General features: G+C 39.4%; 1 protein-coding gene across 1 annotated transcript in view; it reads left to right on the top strand.

The window, feature by feature from the left end:
• Window positions 1-21,851, top strand: part of LOC116889609 (lysine-specific demethylase 5D-like) — a 103,369-nt gene that overhangs the window by 42,758 nt on the left and 38,760 nt on the right. The window contains 4 exon segments of the mRNA XM_032890537.1: window positions 594-752; window positions 4,344-4,357; window positions 4,359-4,461; window positions 4,546-4,704. Of these exon segments, the coding sequence (XP_032746428.1) occupies window positions 594-752; window positions 4,344-4,357; window positions 4,359-4,461; window positions 4,546-4,704 (435 nt within the window).

Below are 21,851 nucleotides of genomic sequence, written 5' to 3'. Positions count from 1 at the left end.
GCAGAGGTTAGAGTAGGTAGCTGTGGTGAGTGAATGGGAACTGGGGAAGGGTCTAGGTTTCCTGGCTAGGGAAAGGGGCAAACAGGTCTTTTAGTGGAAGGTAGGTTAGGTTAGCTATACAAGTGCAAGTTAAGTTTATGGAAGAGACCAAGTGAATTTTCTGTCATTGAATATTTTTCTTTACTTTTTGCTATAATATATCCCTGACTAGCCTACCTATCTATCTAAATAGAGTCTTGAATCATCTTACCTGCATCCCAAGTGTTAGAATTATAAGTGTACATGGACATACTTTCTTTATGTACTACAGTGGACAGAACTCAGGGCATCATGAATGATAAATAAACATTTTGCCAACTTAGCTGCATCTTGAACCCCACTACTGATTTTTCAAAAAGAATACTTCATTGTTGCTTTTTGAACATTTTGAACATGAGCCACTTATTACTGTGTTGTTATGATTATTTATATACTATTGTGCTTTCAGTCAGACTGGAGTTTTCATAGTTTACAGAAATCCAGATACAATAGACCAAAGACTTGGGATAGGTATATAAAAGAACCTTACTTATTTACTTTCTTTTCCCTACCAGATGGATTCATATGTTTGCCGAATATGCTCTCGTGGGGATGAAGATGATAGATTTCTGCTCTGTGATGGGTGCAACGACAATTACCATATCTTTTGCCTATTGCCACCACTTTCTGAAGTCCCTAAGGGGGTATGGAGGTGCCCAAAGTGTATCTTAGCGGTAAGATTTGTCCATCTTGAGACAGTTTAATCATAACCTAGTCAATTTCTTTTATCTATCCTTTTGGACATGGATGGACTAAAATTAGTAGAGAAGATTCTGATTAGCTTGTAGTCAATAAGAAAAATTGGACAGAATAGCTAAAAGATGTTAACAATTTACATGAAGCAGATAAAATCATAATTTATAAATTGTGAAAATATTAGCTAAAAGGAAAAATTAATGAATATTGAACAACTTAAAATTGTTTAAAAATGTAGAATTTTTAATGTAAAATACTTTCCCTGAAAATCTACTTTTTTTCTTTTTTTCTTTTTCTTCATTTATTTATTCACTTTATATCCTAGTTATAGCCTACACTCTTTCCTCTCTTTCCAGCCCCACCTTCACACACCACTCTTTCCAGATCCTCCTCTCCAGAGAGATAGGAAGTCCCCCATGGGTAGCGTACCTCCCTGGGACATTCAAATGCAGTAGGACTAAGAATATTCTTTCCCACTGATGCCCAATAAGACAGCCCAGATAGGAGAAGATGATGCAAAGGGAGCAACAGAATCAGAGACAGACCTCATTCCAGTTGTTAAGGGACCCACATGAACACCAAGCTGCACATCTATTACATATGTTTAAGGGGCTTACATCTAGCCCCTGCATGCTCTTTGGTTGCTGGTTCAGTCTCTGTGAGCCCCCTGCAGGCCCAGATTAGTTGCCTCTATTGGTTTTCTTGTGGTGTCCTTAACACCTCTCCAGCTCTCAGTCCTATTCCCCAATCTTCCACAAGATGCTAAGAGCTCCATCTAATATTTGACTGTGGTTCTCTGCAACTGCTTCCATCCTATGCTGGATGAAGCCTCTCAGGAAACAGTTATACCAGGCTATAAGCATACCACAATATCATTAATAGTGTCGGGGCCTCTCCCCATAGTCTCAAGTTGACCCAGTCATTGTTTGGCTGTTCCTTCAATCATCTTGTAGGGAGGACATATTTTGGGTTGAAGGTTTTGTGGGTGAGTTAGTGTTCCATTCCTCTACTAGAAATCCTGCCTAATTACATTAGTCACTTCAGTTGCCATACCTCCAGCTGTTAGAAGTCTCAGCTAGGGAGTTGGGGATTTAGCTCAGTGGTAGGCCCTGGGTTCGATCCTCAGCTCCAAAAAAAAAAAGTCTCAGCTAAAGTCACGTCCATAGACTCTGGGGAGAATCCCTTGTCTCAGGTCTCCTGCTCATCCCAGAAATGCCAGCCCAGTGATTTCCATTTTTCTTAGCCCTCTCCTCACACCTGATTCCCATCCATGATCGCCTCTCCATCCCTTTCCTTACTCCTCCCTTTATTCACTTCTAATGTCTATTTTATTTCCCACTTTGAGTGAAATTCACATACCCTCACTTGGGCCCTTCCTGTTACTTAGTTTTTCCTTTCATCTGTGGATCATAACATGTACTTAATGACTAATATCCACTTATAAGTGAGTATATACCATGTGTGTCTTTCTGGGTTTAGGTTACTTCACTCAGGATTTTTCAATTTTTGATAATCCATTTGCCAACAAATTTCATGATGTCTTTGTTTTTAATAGTTACACAATTGTATTACATTGTGTAAAGTCTTTACTTATTTTCCAGTTGAGGGACATCTAGACTGTTTCCAGTTTTTGAAATTCCAGTTATTACAAATAAAGCTGCTGTGAATGTAGTTGAGCAAGTGTAGTATAGTGGGACATCTTTTTGGGTATATGCCCAGGAGTGATATAGCTGTGTCTTGAAGTAGAAAACTTCCCAATTTTCTGAGGGACCTCCAGACTGATTTCCAGAATGGTTGTACCAGTCTGCAATCCCACCAACAATGGAGGAGTGTTCCTCTTTCTCCACATCCTCCCCAGCATCTGCTGTCTCCTGAGTTTTTGATCTTAGCCATTCTGACTGTTGTGAGGTGGAATCTCAGGGTTGTTTTGATTTGCATTTCCCTTATGACTAAGGATGTTGAACATTTCTTTAGGTGTTTCTCAGCCATTCGGCATTCCTCATCTGTGAATTCTTTGTTTAGCTTTGTACCCCATTTTTAATAGGGTTATTTGGCTCTCTGGAGTCTAACTTCTTGAGTATGGAGCAGTATATTTTGGATATTAGCTCTCTATCAGTTGAAGGATTGGTAAAGATCTTTTCCCAATCTGTTGGTTGCCATTTTTGTCCTAACCACAAGTGTCCTTTGCCTTACAGAAGCTTTGCAGTTTTATGAGATCCCATTTGTCGATTCTTGATCTTAGAGCATAAGCCATTGGTGTTTTGTTCAGGAAATTTTTTCCAGTGCCCATGTGTTCGAGATGCTTCCCCACTTTTTCTTCTATTAGTTTGAGTGTATGTGGTTTGATGTGGAGGTCCTTGACCCACTTGGACTTAAGCTTTGTACAGGGTGATAAGCATGGATCGATCTGCATTCTTCTACATGCTGACCTCCAGTTGAACCAGCACCATTTGCTGAAAATGCTGTCTTTTTTTCACTGGATATTTTTTTTTTTTTTTTTTTTTTGGTTCTTTTTTTCGGAGCTGGGGACCGAACCCAGGGCCTTGGCTTCCTAGGTAGCGCTCTACCACTGAGCTAAATCCCCAGCCCGATGTTTTTTTTTTTTGATGAGTGCATACCAAGTGTGTTTTTCTGTGATTGGGTTACCTCACTCAGGATGGTATTTTCCAGTTCCATCCATTTGCCTATGATTTTCATAAAGGCATTGTTTTTGATAGCTGAGTAATATTCCATTGTGTAGATGTACCACATTTTCTGTATCCATTCCTCTGTTGAGGGGCATCTGGGTTCTTTCCAGCTTCTGGCTATTATAAATAAGGCTGCTATGAACATAGTGGAGCACGTGTCTTTATTATATGTTGGGGCATCTTTTGGGTATATGCCCAAGAGAGGTATAGCTGGATCCTCAGATAGTTCAATGTCCAATTTTCTGAGGAACCTCCAGACTGATTTCCAGAATGGTTGTACCAGTCTGCAATGCCACCAACAATGGAGGAGTGTTCCTCTTTCTCCACATCCTCGCCAGCATTTGCTGTCACCTGAGTTTTTGGTCTTAGCCATTCTGACTGGTGTGAGGCGAAATCTCAGGGTTGTTTTGATTTGCATTTCCCTTATGACTAAAGATGTTGAACATTTCTTTAGGTGCTTCTCAGCCATTTGATATTCCTCAGCTGAAAATTCTTTGTTTACCTCTGTACCCCATTTTTAATAGAGTTATTTGGCTCTCTGGAGTTTGAGTTCTTTTGTATTTTGGATATTAGCCCTCTATCAAGTATAGGATTGGTAAAGATCTGTAGATTGCCTTTTTGTCCTATTGACAGTGTCTTTTGTCTTACAGAAGATTTTCAGTTTCATGAGGACCCTTTATCAAATGTTGATCTTAGAGCCTAACCCATTTGTGTTTTTTCAGGAAGTTTTCTCCTGTGCCAAGGTGTTTAAGGGAGTTCCTTAATTTCTCTTCCATTAGATCTAGTGTGTTTGAATTTTATGTTACTTATTTATTTATTTATTTTACCTTTTGCTTTCAGCTTACTGAATTTTTCTTTCTTTTTTTTTTTTTCTTTTTTCAGGAATGTGGCGTCCCTGGAAGCTTTTGGCTTTGAGCAAGCTACACAGGAGTATACGTTGCAGAGTTTTGGTGAGATGGCTGATTCCTTCAAGGCTGACTACTTCAACATGCCTGTACATGTATGTGACTGTATGATTAATGTCTGCTAGTCTTATGAAAGGAAATACAAGTGAACCGTGAGAATCTTTTCACCTTTCTCATAGATGGTACCTACAGAAGTTGTGGAAAAGGAATTCTGGAGGCTGGTGAGCAGCATTGAGGAGGATGTGACAGTTGAGTATGGAGCAGACATTCACTCCAAAGAATTTGGCAGTGGGTTTCCTGTCAACAATAGCAAATGGACCTTATCTCCTGAAGAAAAGGTAATTTGTCTAATATCTACTTTGCCCTTTTCATTCATATGAGCACATTTTGTTTGGATTTTTATTGCTCTCCCTTTATTTCATTTCTCATGCAAATAATATTCTTACTACATTTTCCCCTCTCTCAACTCCAAACATTCCCCAGCTCTCCTCTACTCCATTTCTGTCTCTGATTAGAAGAGAACAGGCTTCTAATAGATAGTAACCAAACATGACAAAATAAAGTATAATAAAACAAAAACATTATTATGTAGAAGTTGGACAAGGTAACCCTATGGAAGGAAAGGAGTCCCAAGAGGAGACATAAGGATCAGAGACTCACTTATTCACACACTGAGGAGTCCAATAAAAATACTAAGCTGAAAGCTGTATATACACTGAGGACCTGGTATAGAACTGAGAAGACCCTATGATTACTGCTTCAGTCTTAGTGAGTACATATGAGCCTTCCTCAGTTGTTTTAGAGAACCTTGTTCTTGTGTCCTCTGTCTGCTCTATCACTAACCCTTTTTCTCTTCTTCCACACCATTTCCTGAGCTGTAAGGGGAGGAATTTGTGGTCTCTGTCTTTGTCTCTTTCTCTCTTTCCTCTGCCTCCTCTTCCTCTTCCTCCTCTTCACTTTCCCTTCCTCTTTCCTTCCCTCCCTCCTTTTCTGTCTGTGTCTCTCTTTCTCTTTCTCCCTCTGACATCCAATTTAGAGAGGAATATTTCAAGATGTCTCTCTTTTCCTCTGTGCATAATGGCTGACTGTGGGTCTCTGTATTTGTTCCAATTTACTGCAGGAGTAAGCTTTTCTGATTGTAAATGGCTGTCTAGTCTCTGGTTCTTAGTCACCCAAGGTCTATTATGATTGGCTTCCATTTTGTAGGGGAACCTTAAGTCAAATCATACATTTGTTGGTCATTCCCTACAAGGTTTGTGCCACTTTTGCACTAACATATTTTACAGTCAAGATCGCTCTATTGATCAAAGAATTTGTAGCTTTCTACTTTAGCAGCCTGCAAAGTACCTTTTTATATCAAGACTTTAGAAAGTAGGGATGAATGTTCTCAGTACTAGCCCTATCTTTCATGTTCAATAAGTTGTGTGGGTGTTGATTTCAGCAATGGGGCCCTACTTTCAGCTTATGGAGAGCATTTACTGTCAAGGCCACAGGCTGGATTGTTTGGGGATTTTCATGGTATCTCTTTGGCAGAAACTAAATTGGATAGGCCCCGATATCAGTACTAGAAGCTTCATTTGGTGACATGAGATGGCCAGTTGGGACTCAATCTCCCTCTTTATTTAAAGACCTTAATAGGATACTATTCATATATTTTATGGAGTTTCTACTTAAACTAGATTTCCATATTAATTGTTAGATGCCCTGCAGTTTTAGCTGTCTCTCTCTACATTTCCTCCCTCAATCCCATCTCCTGTCTTCCTCTCCACTTGAACCTCTCCTTCCTGCAATAGACCCTTTCCACTCCTAATCCAGCCAGGCTGACACCATGCATAAAATGTATTCTAATTATCATGGCCAGAGAGATTCATGTGTTATCTCTACTCACTTTAAAAATACCTATTTTTTCTTGGTCTATGGACTGTTGCTTGGATATCACTTAGTTAGTGCCTATTATACAATTATGACCAAATACCTACCCTACTTATCTTTCTGATTTGGGTTACCTCCCTCTGGTAGATGGAGTATTTGATTATTTATTTGTTATTTGGTTCCATCATTTCCATGAAAATATCAAATGTAATTTTTTTCATTCATTCTGAAGAAATGAGGAGCAGTATCCTCTTCCTCCACTCTTCCCAATTCCCTCTCTTTACCCCATTTCCCCCCACATCCACTAACTACTCTTTTGTTACTGTTTTTTGCTTTGTTTTATTATCAAAGAAAACATCAGGCCTCACAGTTATATCAACCAGAAACAGCATAACAAGTTACAGTAGTACTAGACGCAACCATTTTATCAAGGCTGAACCAGGCAACCCCAGGAGGATGAAGAGAAAGTGAAAGAGTAAGAGATGAATGCCCCATTCCCATTGTTAGGAATCCCATGAGGACTTCACACTGACACAAACCACAGCACTTACACAGAGGATCTAGAGGATCTAGCATACAGGGTCCAGGAGTGTAACTTCACTTACTGCAAGTCCTCTTGATTCCTGCTTAGTTTATTCTGTGGGCCTTGCTCTCCTGGTGTCCTTCACCCCTCTGGCTCCTACAAATCTTCCTCCCCTCTTCCAAAGGATTCTATGGCTCCCCCTAATTTTTGGTGGAGGGTCTCTGCATCTGCTCCCATAAGTTGCTAGATGACTCCTCTTTGATAATACTTGAGCTAGGTACTGATCTATGGGTATAAAGTATATCATTAGGAATACTTGTATTGACTTTTTTCCATTCCTTTCCTTTCCTTTTTATTCTTTGTTTTTTCTTTTTGTTTTCAAGTCATGTTTGAGTCTGATTCTATGCTGGGTTTCTGGGTGGTCCTCCTCTGGTTTCTGGCCCTGCAGGCAGTGGCAGTGTGGGCTCCCTCTTGAGGTGTGGGCCTCCAGTTGGACCAGTCAGTGGTTGATACTTCTGCACCACCATTATCCCAGCACATCTTACAGGCAAGGCAGATTATGTGTTGAAGGTTTTATGGATGGGTTAATGTACCAGTCCCACTGGGACCCTTGTGTAGTTCAGAAGATGGTTGGTTCAGACTCACTGACCCCCATTACTAGAAGTCTTCATTGAGGTCACCTGGACAGAGTCCAGGCACTCTGGTGTTTTTTAATCACAGCCATTCTGACAGGTGTATGATAGAATCCTAAAGTCATTTTGTTTTACATTTCCTTGATAACCTAAGGATATTGAGCATCTCTTTAGGTGTTTCTCAGCTATCTGATGTTCCTGTGTTGAGAATTCTGTTTAGATCTGTACTCTCTTTTTTAATTGGATTATTTCATTTGTCGATGTCTGGTTTCTTGAGTTCTTTGAATATTTTGGATACTAGCCAAATAATGTGCAGTCACACTATTTATCAGATGTGGAGTTGGTAAAACTCTTCCCATTTTGTAGACGGCTGTTTTGTCTATTGATTGTATACTTTAGCTTCTTCACGAGGTCCCATTTATCAATTGTTGAACCTGGTGGTTTGTGTTCTGTTCAGAAAATTGTCTCCTGTGCTAATGTGTTCAAGGTTATTTCCCACTTTCTCTTCTATTAGGTTTAGTGTATCTGGTTGTATGTCTATGTCTTTAAGTCACTTGGACTTGAGTTTTGTGCAGGGTGGTAGATATGGATCTATTTGCATTCTTCTACATGCTGACATGCATTAGACCAGCACCATTTGTCAAAGATGCTTTCTTTTTTCCAGTGTGTAATTCAGCTTCTTTATCAAAAATCAGATATCCATAAGTGTTTATGGATTTATCTCAGATTTATCTCTGAGTCTTAGATTCTATTCTGTAGATCAACCTGTCTTTTTTTATTTATTTTTAATATCAATACCATGCAGCTTTTATTACTGTATCTCTGTGGTAGAGCTTGGAATCCAAGATGGTGATACCTCCAGAAGTTTTCTTTCTTTTTTTTTTTTTTTTTTCTGAGTTAGGGGACCAAACCCAGGGCCTTGTGCTTCTCGGCAAGGCGCTCTACCACTGAGCTAAATCTCAACCCACAGAAGTTCTTAATATGGGGTTGTTTTTTAGCTGCCTTGCTTTTTGTTTTTTTCCATTTGAAGTTGAATATTGTTCTTGCAAGGTCTATAAAGGATTATACTGGTGTTTTGAAGGCTGATGGGTTGAATCTCTAGATTTCTTTTGATAAGATGGCCATTTTCACTATGTTAATCCTACTGATTTTTGAGTGTGGGAAACCTTTCCATCTTCTGATCTCTTCTTCAATTTCTTTGACGTTTGGTCATAGAAGTCTTTCACTTAGCTTGGTTAGGTTACCTAAGATATTTTGTATATTGTGGCCATTGTGAAGGGCTTATTTTCTTGTTTCTTTTCAGTCTCCCCTCCCCCTTTTTATTTGAAAGAGTACTAAGTTTTCTCAATTAATTTTCTGTCTAGCTACCTTGATGAAAGTGTTCACCAAGTGTGAGTACATCTGAGTTTCCTGTTGGAATTTTGAGGGCTAGTTATGTATACTGTCATATCTTTTTTTTTTTTTTTTCCGGAGCTGAGGACCCAACCCAGGGCCTTGTGCTTGCTAGGCAAGTGCTCTACCACTGAGGTAAATCCCCAACCCCATATCTTTTTTTTTTAAATAATGAAACTTTGACTTCCATTTCTTTGATTTTTCTCTCATTCATTTAGCCATGTCTGCATGCACTATATTGAAATGAGATGAGAAAGTGGGCAACCTGATTTTAGTGGAATTGGTTTTAGTTTCTCTCCATTTAAGTTGATTTCGACTACTATGGGTTTGTTGCAAAATACCTTCATTATGTATGTATTATGTATGGGTAGTGTATCTTTTTTCCAGAATTTTTATTTTGAAGCATTGTTGAATTTTTTCAAAGGTCTTTTCTCCATCTCATAAGATAATCACACTGTTTATAGTCCTTCAATTTCACTTATCAATACTTATCAATTTTTATATATTGAGCCATCCTTGCATCTCTGCAATGAAACTTACTTAATCATGGTTGATGATCTTTTTGATGTGTTCTTGGTTTTAGTTTTCTAGTATTTTAGTGAAAAAATTTGCATGTGTCACGAATGCCGGTAATTCTGTTGAATCTGTGTAGTTTGGGCATCAGAGTAAATGTAGCATCTTAAAATGAATTGGGCGGTTTTTCTATTCTGTTTCTAGTTTGTGAAACAATTTACAGAGTACTGTCCTCAGCTCCTCTCTGAAAGTCTGGTAGAATTCTGTGCTAAAAGTATCAGACCCTGGGCATTTGTTTTTTGGGAAACTTATGATGGCTTCTATTTCTCTAGTGGTTATATGTTCATTTAATTTGCTTTTTTTTTTGGTCTTAATTTAACTTTGGTTAAATAGCAGGAAAATTATTTATTTCCTTTAGATTTTGCAGTTATGTAAACTACAGGTTTTAAGGTATGCCTCCATGCATTTCCTTGATGTCTGATTTTGAATATTCTCTTTATGGTTTAGGTAGTTCAGATTAGAGGGTTTCTTCCTTCCTCCTCCTCCTACCTTCCTCCCTCCCCTCTCTCCCCCTCCTCCCCCTCCTCCCTCCCCTCCTCCTCCCTGCCTTCCTTCCTTCCTTCCTTTCTTGAACCATGTTGTTGGTGTTCTAGAAGAACCAATTCTTTGTTTCAGTGAATCTTTAAATTGTTATCTTTTTGATTTTACTGATTTCAGCCCCGAGTTTGATTAATTATTGCCATCAGTCTTTTTGAGTATGCTTGCTTCTTTTCCTTCTAAAGCTTTTAGGTATGTTGTTAATTTGCTGGTATGAGATTGAACAAGTTGTGTGGTTTGTTTGTTTGTTTGTTTGTTTGTTTTAATGTTCATACAACTTGCATCTTTGAACTGTTTTCTTTGTGTGTCCTTTAAGTTGGTTATGGTTTGTGTTCATTTTCATTGAATTATAGAAAGTCTTTTTTAATTACTTCATTTCCGTTTTAACCCATTTTTTCTCAGTTACACAATTTATTTGAGCTAAATTATCCATTTCCTGATTCACCCAACTTAGTGTTGTTTTAATGGATGTGGAATTTTTCTATAATTTCATAATCTGCCAAATGTCATTACTCTTGATAATGTGATGAATAAACTTATTTTTATTACTATGATACATCATTCTTGAGAACATTTTTTTTTAACTCTGTAGCGAGTCGTTTAATTTCCACAAGTTTGTAAACTTTCTGTTCTTTCTGTCATTGTTGATATCCAGCCTTAATCCATGGTAGTTAGACAGGATGAAGAGAATTACTGCAGCTTTCTTGTTTTTGTTGAAACTTTCTTTGTGTTCAAGAATGTGGTCAAGTTTTGAGGAAGTTCCATGAGGTACTGAGAAGAAGGTATCTTCTTTTGTGTTTGTGTGAAGTGTTCTGTAAATGGATTAAGACTTTTTGATTCATAAAATTTACAAGCTTCAGCATTTCTGTTTTTGTCTAGATGGTATGTACAGCAGTAAGAGCAGAGTATTGAACTCTTTGACTATTAGTGTTAAATGGTCCATATGTGATTTAAGCTGTGGTAGTATTTCTTTTGCAAAAATGGATGTTCTTGAATTTGGGACATAGATATTAAGAATTGAGATGTCATCCTCATGCATTTTTCTTTTGATGAGTATGAAGTACACTTTTCTATCTCTTTAAATTATTTTTGATTTGTATTCTATTTTGTTAGATATTAAAATGGTTATATCAACTTCTTTCTTAGGCCCATTTATTCAAAATATCCTTTTCCAAGCCTTTGATATCTATTCATTATGTTAAGATGTGTTTCTTGGGTGCAGCAAAAGGATTCATTCCTTAACATATGTTGTGTTCTAGATTTCTTTAAGGGGATTGTTCATTTCCATTAAAAGAGCCTCTACTGTATTTATAGAGTATTTTAAAGTCTTTTTCTTTTCTTGTGTTTCAGATATGTTGTAATATTCAGACCTTGCAGACATAGGATAGCTTGCTTTATCGGAGACATTGTCCTGGCCATTTCTGTGTTTTTAAGCTGGTGCCTGTGCATCTGGGATTGAGATGGTTATGTCCAGGTGCTGATTTTTGGTCCAGTGTTTGTTGGATACATTTTTTTTTTTGTTTTTGTTTTTGTTTTGTTTTTCCTCTCTAAATTTTGGAGACTAGTTGGCGTGTGTTGTCTGGTAGAAGATTATCTGTGTATCTGTTAGTTGTGGCTACTGAGGGTTCTGGGTAAAATGTGTTTCTAGATATTGGAAGCTGACACTTAGGAATGGGCCAGGCTAGAGGTCTGAAGGCATTCTCAGAAGAGAGGAGAACAAGTATTCCAACAGAATCTACTTATTTGGTCTCTTTGAAATGGGAACAGAGTGTGAAGAGAGGTCAGCTATAGGGCTGGGCAGTTGGATCTGGAGGAAGCCAAGGAGAGGTCTATAATCAACCTACCTGTTTCCCTGGAAGGGGGTGCCCTATGGCAAGGAGGGCCTCTGGAGTTGGGAGTGGGATAAAGCAATTAGTAGGTGGAGGGAGATTAGGAGGGGAAATTCTGTGGGATCCAGAGGAGTTGAGGGCTGTGAGGGCAAGAAGAAGGCTACAACAGGTATTGTGTTTCAGAGATTTGGAGTGTAAGAGGAAGTGGTGATTTTTCAGTTCCCCTACCTAATTCCCAGGCTGGCTCATTGGCATGGTCTCAGGGAATACCTTCTGGTGTTGGAGCCTGGGATAATAGAATGAGTCAGGGGAAGGAAGTTTTAGGAGAAGAGCTTCATGATCGTGATAGGTTATTTTTCCACTGATGAAGTGAGCTAATTCAAACCAGATTAGATTATATAAAAGGCAGATTTATTGGGAAGCTGTTCTAGGGGAGTTCACTGGCCCAAGAATCAAAGCCAAGGTCACCATGGGAAGGGGAGGAAGAGAGTGAGATAAAGAGTACACATGCACAGAGAAAGAAGAGGGAAGTGGGGAGAGGAAAGAGGGAGGGGAGGGAGAGAGAGAGAGGGAGAGAGAGAGAGAGAAAGAGAGAGAGAGAGAGAGAGAGAGAGAGAGAGAGAGAGAGACTGAGAGAGAGACTGAGAAGAGACACAGAGGCAGAAAGACAAAGAGACAAAGAGAGAGGGGAGGAAGGGAGACCACAGAGTTGTGATAAGTGGGGAATTGAATGAAGATGCAGCATAAATGAAGATCTGTGTTCAGACTACCGGCTGAAGTTGGGAACTAGGACAAAGCAACAAAGTGGGAATGGAGGTTAGAAGGAAAAGCTCTGTGGGGTCCATGGGAAATAGAGATGGGGGCAAAGAAGACTGATCCTGCTGTTTTAATGCAGGGCTGGATGTGATACTGGGGAGTCTTGGAGAGCAGAGGGAAAGGGTGAGGTGAAGATCTGCAGTCAGCCTACCTGCTCTTCTTCTGGAATTGTTATTGGGTAAAGACCCAAAGACCACTCAGTACAACCAAAGTTTGTAGATTAAGCCTTCTGCTTGGAGAAAAACACTTCTCACAAAAGCAGCCATGAATGCAATTAAAGGAATTTTTTTAAAGATAACACAGAAAAAGTACATTCTGGTTAGCAGTAGGTAGGGAAGATGCAAGCAGTTCCACAAGTATTGAGAGGCTTTTGGGTTGGGGATTTAGCTCAGTGGTAGAGCGCTTGCCTAGGAAGGTGAGGCCCTGGGTTCAGTCCCCAGCTCGAAAAAAAAAAAAAAAAAAAAAAAAAGAAAGAAAAAAGGAAAAAGAGAGGCTTTTGGGGTCCTGATTGAGGTTTGATAATAATAAAGACATGGACACATCTATATAGTTTAGAAATGTTTGCCTGCTTGCTGGGGGAGTCTCTCAAATAACTTCCTAACTTAACCAGACTTCTCTGCCATTCCCATCTTCCCTACCTCAGCCTCAGCTGGTTTTTATTCTACAAAAAGCTACAGTCCTTTTTGTTGTGTATTTTTATCAAAAAGAAAGGGAAACCAGGAATATATTTTGGTAGAGGCCTGGTATGGTATCCGGGTAGGGGTGGGAGAAGGAGGTGTCTCTGCAGGGCCATGCTAATCATCTTTCCACCTGAGGTATCAGCCATAAGGTGCATAGAGTGTGGAATAGTGTTTATTTAGGGCATGGGAGGAAAGTTGAGGGGGTAGAGAGAAAGGCAGAGAGAGGAGAGGGAGGGAGAGAGACATAGAGGAAGGGAGGAGGGAGGAGGGAGGGAAGGAAGGAAGGAATGAATGAATGAATGAATGAATGAATGAATGAATGGAGGCCAACCAGGATCACGTGGAGAGAGCAAGAGGGGAATGGGGAGACAAGGGACAGAGAGGGAAGAGGGTAAGAGGTAAGAGAGCAAGAGGAGGGGGGGGGCAAGCAGCTATTTTTACACTGAGGCTGGCATACCTGGCTGTTGCCACCTAATTGTGGGACAGAGCCTAGAAGAAATGCTAACACTAAATCACGAAGTCAGAACCAATCAGTAGCAGAACAACACCTAGTACTTCTCTTTTGGTTGATTTTTGGCATTGAGGGCTACTTAATCTTAACTAAGACAACTTGCCCTCTAACATGATTATCTCAAACAATCATCTTTGGAGCAGGTGAGGAAAGACAAGTATTTACATACAGAAAGCATAGAAATGGACCATAGAAAGGACAATACCAAATATCTTGCCAACACTTGGCTCTGCCAACACAGCAGTTAAAAATTGAAAATGCAGGGACATACCTACATAGCCATTTGATAAAATGGATGTGTGGGGTAGATTATCCCAACAAACAAGAGCCAAGAACCTGGGGAATTTTGACCCTGAGTTTGTAGAATAGGTTTGAGTGTTTCCCCATAGAATTTTTTCAGGGCAAGCAGTAGAAATCAGATAGTTTCAGCTAAGACAAACTAGAGAAACCTTTGCCCTGTTTTGAGCAGCCTTGTACTGAAAAGTTTTAGGAACCATAACAGTTGAAGAAAATGCTCCATTAATTTTACCATTTGTATTCATACCAAAACCCATATAAAACAGCATAACAAACAAATTTTATCAATTATAAAAATTTGCAGTTCATAAAAATTCTATTTATGGTAGAAATAACTGATTGAGTTATAATGGAAGTTATAGTGAAGTATTTTAGAAGCTATATTATTGTTGAACATCAAGAATTATTACTCAAGGGCACGTTATTTTGGTGAACATCACGAAATTATGTAATCATTCATTATATAATTATTGTTTCAGCATCATGACATAATACAAGAGAATTAATATTTTACTTTATATAAAATACTGGTTTTAGGAGAGATTTATTTCACAAAACTATAGGCTACTGAAGGTAATCAATTCAGCAAATGTGACTGAAATTTCTTGTGAGGTATATCTGTATAATTGTTACTCAATAGTTTCTTTTTTTACTGGATATTTTGTATTTACATTAGAAATGTTATTCCCTTTCCAGTTTTCCTGTTCATGATTCCTCACCCCTTCCCCCTCCCCCTACTTCTATAAGGGTTTTCCTCTCCCAAACCAGCCTCCCTTTCTGCCTCCTGGCCTGGACATTGACTTACTACTGTGGGGACCAGTCATGACAGGACCAGGCCTCTCCCCACCATTGGTGCCCAACAAAGTCATCCTCTGCTACATATGCAGCTGGAGCCATGGGTCAGTCCATGAGAACTCTTTGGATGGTGCTTTGTCCTGGGAGATCCCTCCGGTTGGTTGGCATTGTTATTCTTAATGGTGTTGCAAGCCCCTTGGCCCATCAATCCTTTCTCTAACTTCTCCCACAGGGGACCCCATAATTGGTACAGTGGTTTGCTGCTAGCATTCGCCTCTGTATTTGTTATGCTCTCACTGAGCCTCCAAGGAGACAGCTATATCAGGCTCCTCTCAACATGCAATTCTTGGCTTCATCAATATTATCTAGGTTTGGTAGGCTGTATATATAAGGGCTGGATCCCCAGGTAGATCAGGCTGTAAATGGACATTCCTTCAGTCTCTGCTTCAAACTTTGTCTCCATATATGCTCCTAAGAATATTTTTGTTCCCCCTTTTAATAAGGACTGAAACATCTGCCCTTTGGTTGTCCTTCTTGAGCTTCATGTGGTCTGTGGATAGTATCTTGGGTAATTCAAGCATTTGGGCTAATATCCACTTATCAATGAGTGCATATCATGTGTGTTTTTCTGTGATTGGGTTACCTCACTCAGGATGATATTTTCCAGTTCATTCCATTTGCCTAAGAATTTCATAAAGTCATTCATTGTTTTTGATAGCTGAGTAATATTCCATTGTGTAGATGTACCACATTTTCTGTATCCATTCCTCTGTTGAAGGGCATCTGGGTTCTTTCCAGCTTCTGGCTATTATAAATAAGGCTGCGATGAACATAGTGGAGCACGTGTCTTTGTTATATGTTGGGGCATCTTTTGGGTATATGCCCAAGAGAGGTATAGCTGGGTCCTCAGGTAGTTCAATGTCCAATTTTCTGAGGAACCTCCAGACTGATTTCCAGAATGGTTGTACCAGTCTGCAATCCCACCAACAATGGAGGAGTGTTCCTCTTTCTCCACATCCTCCACCAGCATTTGCTGTCACCTGAGTTTTGATCTTAGCCATTCTGACTGGTGTGAGGTGAAATCTCAGGGTTGTTTTGATTAGCATTTCCCTTATGACTAAAGATGTTGAACATTTCTTTAGGTGTTTCTCAGCCATTCGGCATTCCTCAGCTGTGAATTCTTTGTTTAGCTCTGAACCCCATTTTTTAATAGGGTTATTTGTCTTCCTGCGGTCTAACTTCTTGAGTTCTTTGTATATTCTGGATACAAGCTCTCTATCAGTTGTAGGATTGGTAAAGATCTTTTCCCAATCTGTTGGCTGCGGTTTTGTCCTAACAACACTGTCCTTTGCCTTACAAAAGCTTTGAAGTTTTATGAGATCCCATTTGTCGATTCTTGATCTTAGAGCATAAGCCATTGGTGTTTTGTTCAGAAATTTTCTCCAGTGCTGATGTGTTCAAGATGCTTTCCCACTTTTTTTCTATTAGTTTGAGTGTATCTGGTTTGATGTGGAGGTCCTTGATCCACTTGGACTTAAGATTTGTGCAGTGTGATAAGAATGGATTGATTTACATTCTTGTACATGCTGACCTCCAGTTGAACCAGCACCATTTGCTGAAAATGCTATCTTTTTTCCATTGGATAGTTTTTGCTCCTTTGTCAAAAATCAAGTTACCATAGGTGTGTGGGTTCATTTCTGGGTCTTCAATTCTATTCCACTGGTCTATCTGCCTCTCTCTGTACCAATACTATGCAGTTTTTATCACTGTTCCTCAGTAATACTGCTTGAGTTCAGGGATAGTGATTCCCCTGGAAGTCCTTTTATTGTTGAGGATAGTTTTCGCTATCCTGGATTTTTATTATCCTAGGTTTTTATTATTCCAGATGAATTTGCAAAGTGTTCTGTCTAACTCTATGAAGAATTGGATTGGAATGTTGATGGGGATTTCATTGAATCTATAGATTCTCTCGATCGCTTTTGGTAAAATGGCCATTTTTACTATATTAATCCTGCCAATCCATGAGCATGGGAGATCTTTCCACCTTCTGACATCTTCAATTTCTTTCTTCAGAGGCTTGAAGTTCTTGTCATACAGATCTTTCAGTTGCTTGGTTAGAGTCATGAAGGGGTGTTGAATTTTGTCAAATTCTTTTTCAGGATCTAATAGAGATAATCATGTGTTTGTTTTTTTACACCATTAATTATATTGATGGATTTCAGATATTGAACCATCCCTGCATCCCTGGGATGAAGCCTACCTGATCATGATGGTTGATTGTTTTTATGTGTTCATGGATACAGTTTGGTAGAATTTTATTCAATATTGTTGTGTTGATAGTCATAAGAGAGGTTCTCTTTCTTTGTTGGATTTTTGAGTGGTTTAGGTAGAAGAGTAATTGTGGCTTCATAGAAGTAGTGATCCATCTGTTTCAATTTTGTGGAATAGTTTGGACCGAATTGGTATGAGGTCATCTATGAAGTCTGCCCTAAACCGTCCTGGTCCTGGGCTCTTTTTGGTTTTGAGACCTTCAATGACTGCTTCTATTTCTTTAGGAGTTATGCGGTTCTTTAACTGGTTTATCTGTTCCTGATTTAACTTTGGTACCTGGTATCTGCCTAGGAAATTGTCCATTTCCTGCAGATTTTCAAGTTTTGTTGAATATAGGCTTTTATAGTAAGATCTGATGATTTTTGAATTTCCTCTGATTCTGTAGTTATGTCTCCCTTTTCATTTCTGATTTTGTTAATTTGGACACACTCTCTGTGTCCTCCGGTTAGTCTGGCTAAAGGTTTATCTATCTTCTTGATTTTCTCAAAAGAACCAGCCCTGGTTTTTGTTGATTCTTTAATATAACCCTTTTGGTTTCTACTGGTTGATTTCAGCTCTGAGTTTGATTATTTCCTGCCTTATTCTCCTCCTGGGTGTATTTGCTTCTTTTTGTTCTAGAGCTTTTAGGTGTGCTGTCAAGCTGCTGACATATGCTTTCTCCTGTTTCTTTTATAGGCACTCAGAGCTATGAGTTTTCCTATTAGCACTGCTTTCATTGTGTCCCATAAGTTTGTACCTTCATTTTCATTAAATTCTAAAAAGCCTTAAAGTTCTTTATTTCTTTTTTTTTTTTTTTATCAAGTTATCATTCAATAGAGCATTATTTACCTTCCATGTTATATGGGCTTTCTGTTTTTTTTTTCCATATTGTCTGTGGTGATCTGATAGGAAGCATGGGATTATTTCAGTCTTCTTCTATCTGTCCAGGCCTGTTTTTGACCGATTATATGGTCAATTTTTGGAGAAAAGGTACAGTGAAATTTTGAAGGTATATTCTTTTGTTTTAGAATGAAATGTTGTATAGATGTCTGTTTAATCCCATTTGGTTCTGTTGTTTCTCTATGTCTGTTTTTTGTTTCTATTTCCATGATCTGTCCATTGATGAGAGTGGGGTGTTGAAATCTCCCACTATCATTGTGTGGTATACAATGTGTTCTTTTGAGTTTTAGTAAAGTTTCTTTTATGAATGAATGAGGTGCCCTTGCATTTGGACATTGATATTCAGAATTGGATGAGAATTTATCCTGGTGGATTTTTCTGTTGTTGAGTATGTCCTTCCTTATCTTTTTTGAAACCTTTTGAGTAAAGGTCTAGTTCCCTAATTGTTTCTTGATTTGGTCAATAAAGGAGGCCAGGAAATGCTCAGTGGAAAGGACAGGTAGGACTTCCAGGTCCCAGGTGGAAAAGGAAACACAGGGAAAGAGTGGGGCCTTTCTGACAGACTTTGGAATGGTAGGAAGCAATTGGGAAGATCTCTGGGAACCTAGAACCAACAGCCTCTTCCACAAGGTTGGTGGAGGCTAGCTGATAGGGAGCCATTAAGCTTGGGGCAGGAGAAGAGATGGGATTAATAAATTGTTAAGGAGACAAATTTTCAAGTGGAACGTCTTTTTTTTTTTAATTGGATATATTTTTAATTTACATTTCAAATGCTATTCTTTTATGGTTTCCTGTCCATCAGCCCCTTTACTCCTCCCCCTCCACTTCTATGTGGCCGTTCCCCTCCCCATTCATTCCTCATACCACCACTCCAAAACATTCCCCTGCACTGGAGTCCAACCTTTTGCAGCACCAGGGCTTCCTTCCACTGGTGCCCCAACAAAGGCTATTCTCTGCTGCAGATGTAGTTGGAGCCCTGGGTCAGTTCATGTATAGTCTTTGAGTAGTGACTTTGGGAGCTCTGGTTGGTTGATATTGTTGTTCATGTGGGGTTGCAAGCTCCTTCAGTTCCTGCAGTCCTTTCTCTAACTCCTCCAATGGGGACCCCATTCTCAGTTCAAATGGTTTGCTGCTAGCATCCACCTCGTATTTGTCATGCTCTGGCAGAGCCTGACAACTATATTAGGCTCCTGTCAAAACGCACTTCTTGAAATCAGCAATATTGTCTGGGTTTGGTGGCTGTATGTATATGGGCTGGATCTCTAGATGGAACAGGCTCTGAATGGCCATTCCTTCAGTCTCTGCTCCAAACTTTGTCTCCATATCCCCTCCTATGAATATTTTTGTTTCCCATTTTAAGAAGGACTGAAGCATACACACTTTGGTCATCTTTCTTCTTGAGCTTCATGTGGTCTGTGGATTGTATCTTGGGCCACTTATCAGTGAGTGTTTACCATGTGTTGCTTTTTTTTTTTAAATTGGGTTACCTCAGGATGATATTTTCTACTTCCATCTATTTTGCCTGTGAATTCATTGAAGTCATTGTTTTTGATAGCTGAGTAATATTCCATTGTGTAGATGTACCACATTTTCTGTATCCATTCCTCTGTTGAAGGCATCTGGGTTCTTTCAGCTTCAGCTGGCTATAAATAAGGCTGCTATGAACATAGTGGAGCATGTGTCTTTTGTTATATGTTGGGGCATCTTTTGGGTATATGCCCAGGAGAGAGGTATAGCTGGGTCCTCAGGTAGTTCAATGTCCAATTTTCTGAGGAACCTCCAGACTGATATCCAGAGAGGCTGTACCGGTTTAAAATCCCATCAGCAATTGAAGCGCCCACCTCGACCAGCAAGGAAGATGCAACACCGTTGGGTTCTTCTCAACAGCCTTTATTGCAGGAACACCTCATTTTTGATATTGGTGCCCCGGGGAACAAAGGCACTCGCCTTAAGTACAAGACAGACAATGACTGTAAACTTATCCCCTGGGGATTGGTGGAGTATGAGATACCTTATTAGCATGCATATCACTCTGGCCTTGTAAATGCCAAAGGAAGGCCAAAGACACTGCTATAATGGTTGTAATACCACAAATGACCACTAGATGTCAGCGCCATCTTTAGCCGCTCCCAACAAGCAATGGGGGAGTGTTCCTCATTCTCCACATCTGCACCAGCATCTGTTGTCACGTGAGTTTTTATCTTAGTCATTCTGACTGGTGTGAGGTGGAATCTCAGAGTTGTTTTGATTTGTATTTCCCTTATGACTAAGGATGTTGAACATTTCTTTAGGTGCTTCTCAGCCATTTTATATTCCTCAGCTGAAAATGCTTTGTTTAGCTCTGTACCTCATATTTAAGAGGGTTTATCTATCTTATTGATTTTCTCAAATAACCAGTTCCTGTTTTTTTCTTTTTCTTTTATTCTTTGTATAATCCGTTTTTGTTTGATTTCAACCCTGAGTTTGATTATTTCCTGCCTTTTACTCCTCTTGACTGTATTTGCCTAGAGCTTTTAGGTGTGCTGTCAAGCTGCTGATGTATGCTCTCTCCTGTATCTTTCTGTAGGCACTAAGAGCTATGAGTTTTCCTCTTAGCACAGCTTTCATTGTGTCCCATAAGTTTGGGTATGTTGTACCTTCATTTTCATTAAATTCCTTTCACCTTTTGTAGTAGTCCATTTTGTATCATTTTGTATATGTGGAGTGTTACCTGTAGGTACTTCCACTTAGCTTGCCTATGTAACTTGGTGCTTTGTACATTTTGTTTCTGATTCTTACCCGGTCCTGGAAAACATAGCTTTGTCTGTACTGCTTTTATACAAAAATTTTGTGAATAAAACTGTTTATTCTTTAAAGATAGATAAAAGAGAAGCAGAATGTGACTTCCTGTGCATGAACTCGTGTAAATGCTTATTTTATCAAACGATGTTATAGAGAGAAGAGTTTACAGAACAACTGGGTTGTTCACAGTGTGAAGGAGAAGCGAAAAAGACAAACCCATGCACACTGGCACGCACGTGCACACGCGTGCACACACAATGACAGAAGTCATATATGATGTAGTTTTGTGTGCTGGAGAGAGAGACCCTGATAAACAGATAGATGTGTCTGATCTACAAAGGAGTACTTTGCATGCTAAAGGGGCACAGCCAGTGTTTTTACAGCATTATGTATGTTTTTCAGAGATGAGTACTGAACACTTACAGATAGACAATGGTTTCCATGGTGATGCTGAAAGGACAGGACAGCCAGCCCAGACCTGATGGCACTGTGTTTTTGCCTGCTCAGAAATGAACTACTGTATCCTAGTCATTAGAATACTCAACCTAAGTGATAATTTACATATGTTCCCCTTGGTGGCTAAAGAACTTTAATATGCATCCAGGCATCCAGTAAAGTCCCTTGACCTTTGCATTGGAATGCCTGCAAGATCCTACTGTCTGGAGTGTAAGAAAAGAATAGATCAATGGGCTGGGAAGAATTAACAGCTGCCTCTGTTCCTGTAACACCTTCTTATCTGTGGGAAAGGGATTCAAATAGTCCTTTATTCCTATCAAACAGGAATGGAAAGAATTTTCTTGCCCAGCTGGATATTTGTAATGTGTACCCTTCTGATGTTTCCTTTAAAACTCCACCTTCCCCTCTCCCAACTCCCACTTTAGCATGTCAAGCTGTATTGGCTCTAAAGCTGTTTGCTGCCTTTGAGCTGGCAGTACAAATAAATTGATTATGAGTCTAAACCTAGTTTCTTCCATGGATTAAATGCCATAACAATGCGAGTAGTACGCTGTTAAACAAAAAGTATGTAGTAGCCCTTC

This window comes from Rattus rattus, chromosome Y, assembly GCF_011064425.1.
Source record: "Rattus rattus isolate New Zealand chromosome Y, Rrattus_CSIRO_v1, whole genome shotgun sequence".
NCBI lineage: Eukaryota > Metazoa > Chordata > Mammalia > Rodentia > Muridae > Rattus > Rattus rattus.
Note: the sequence above shows the minus strand (reverse complement) of the source record. Positions and strands in the feature narration are given on the sequence as shown.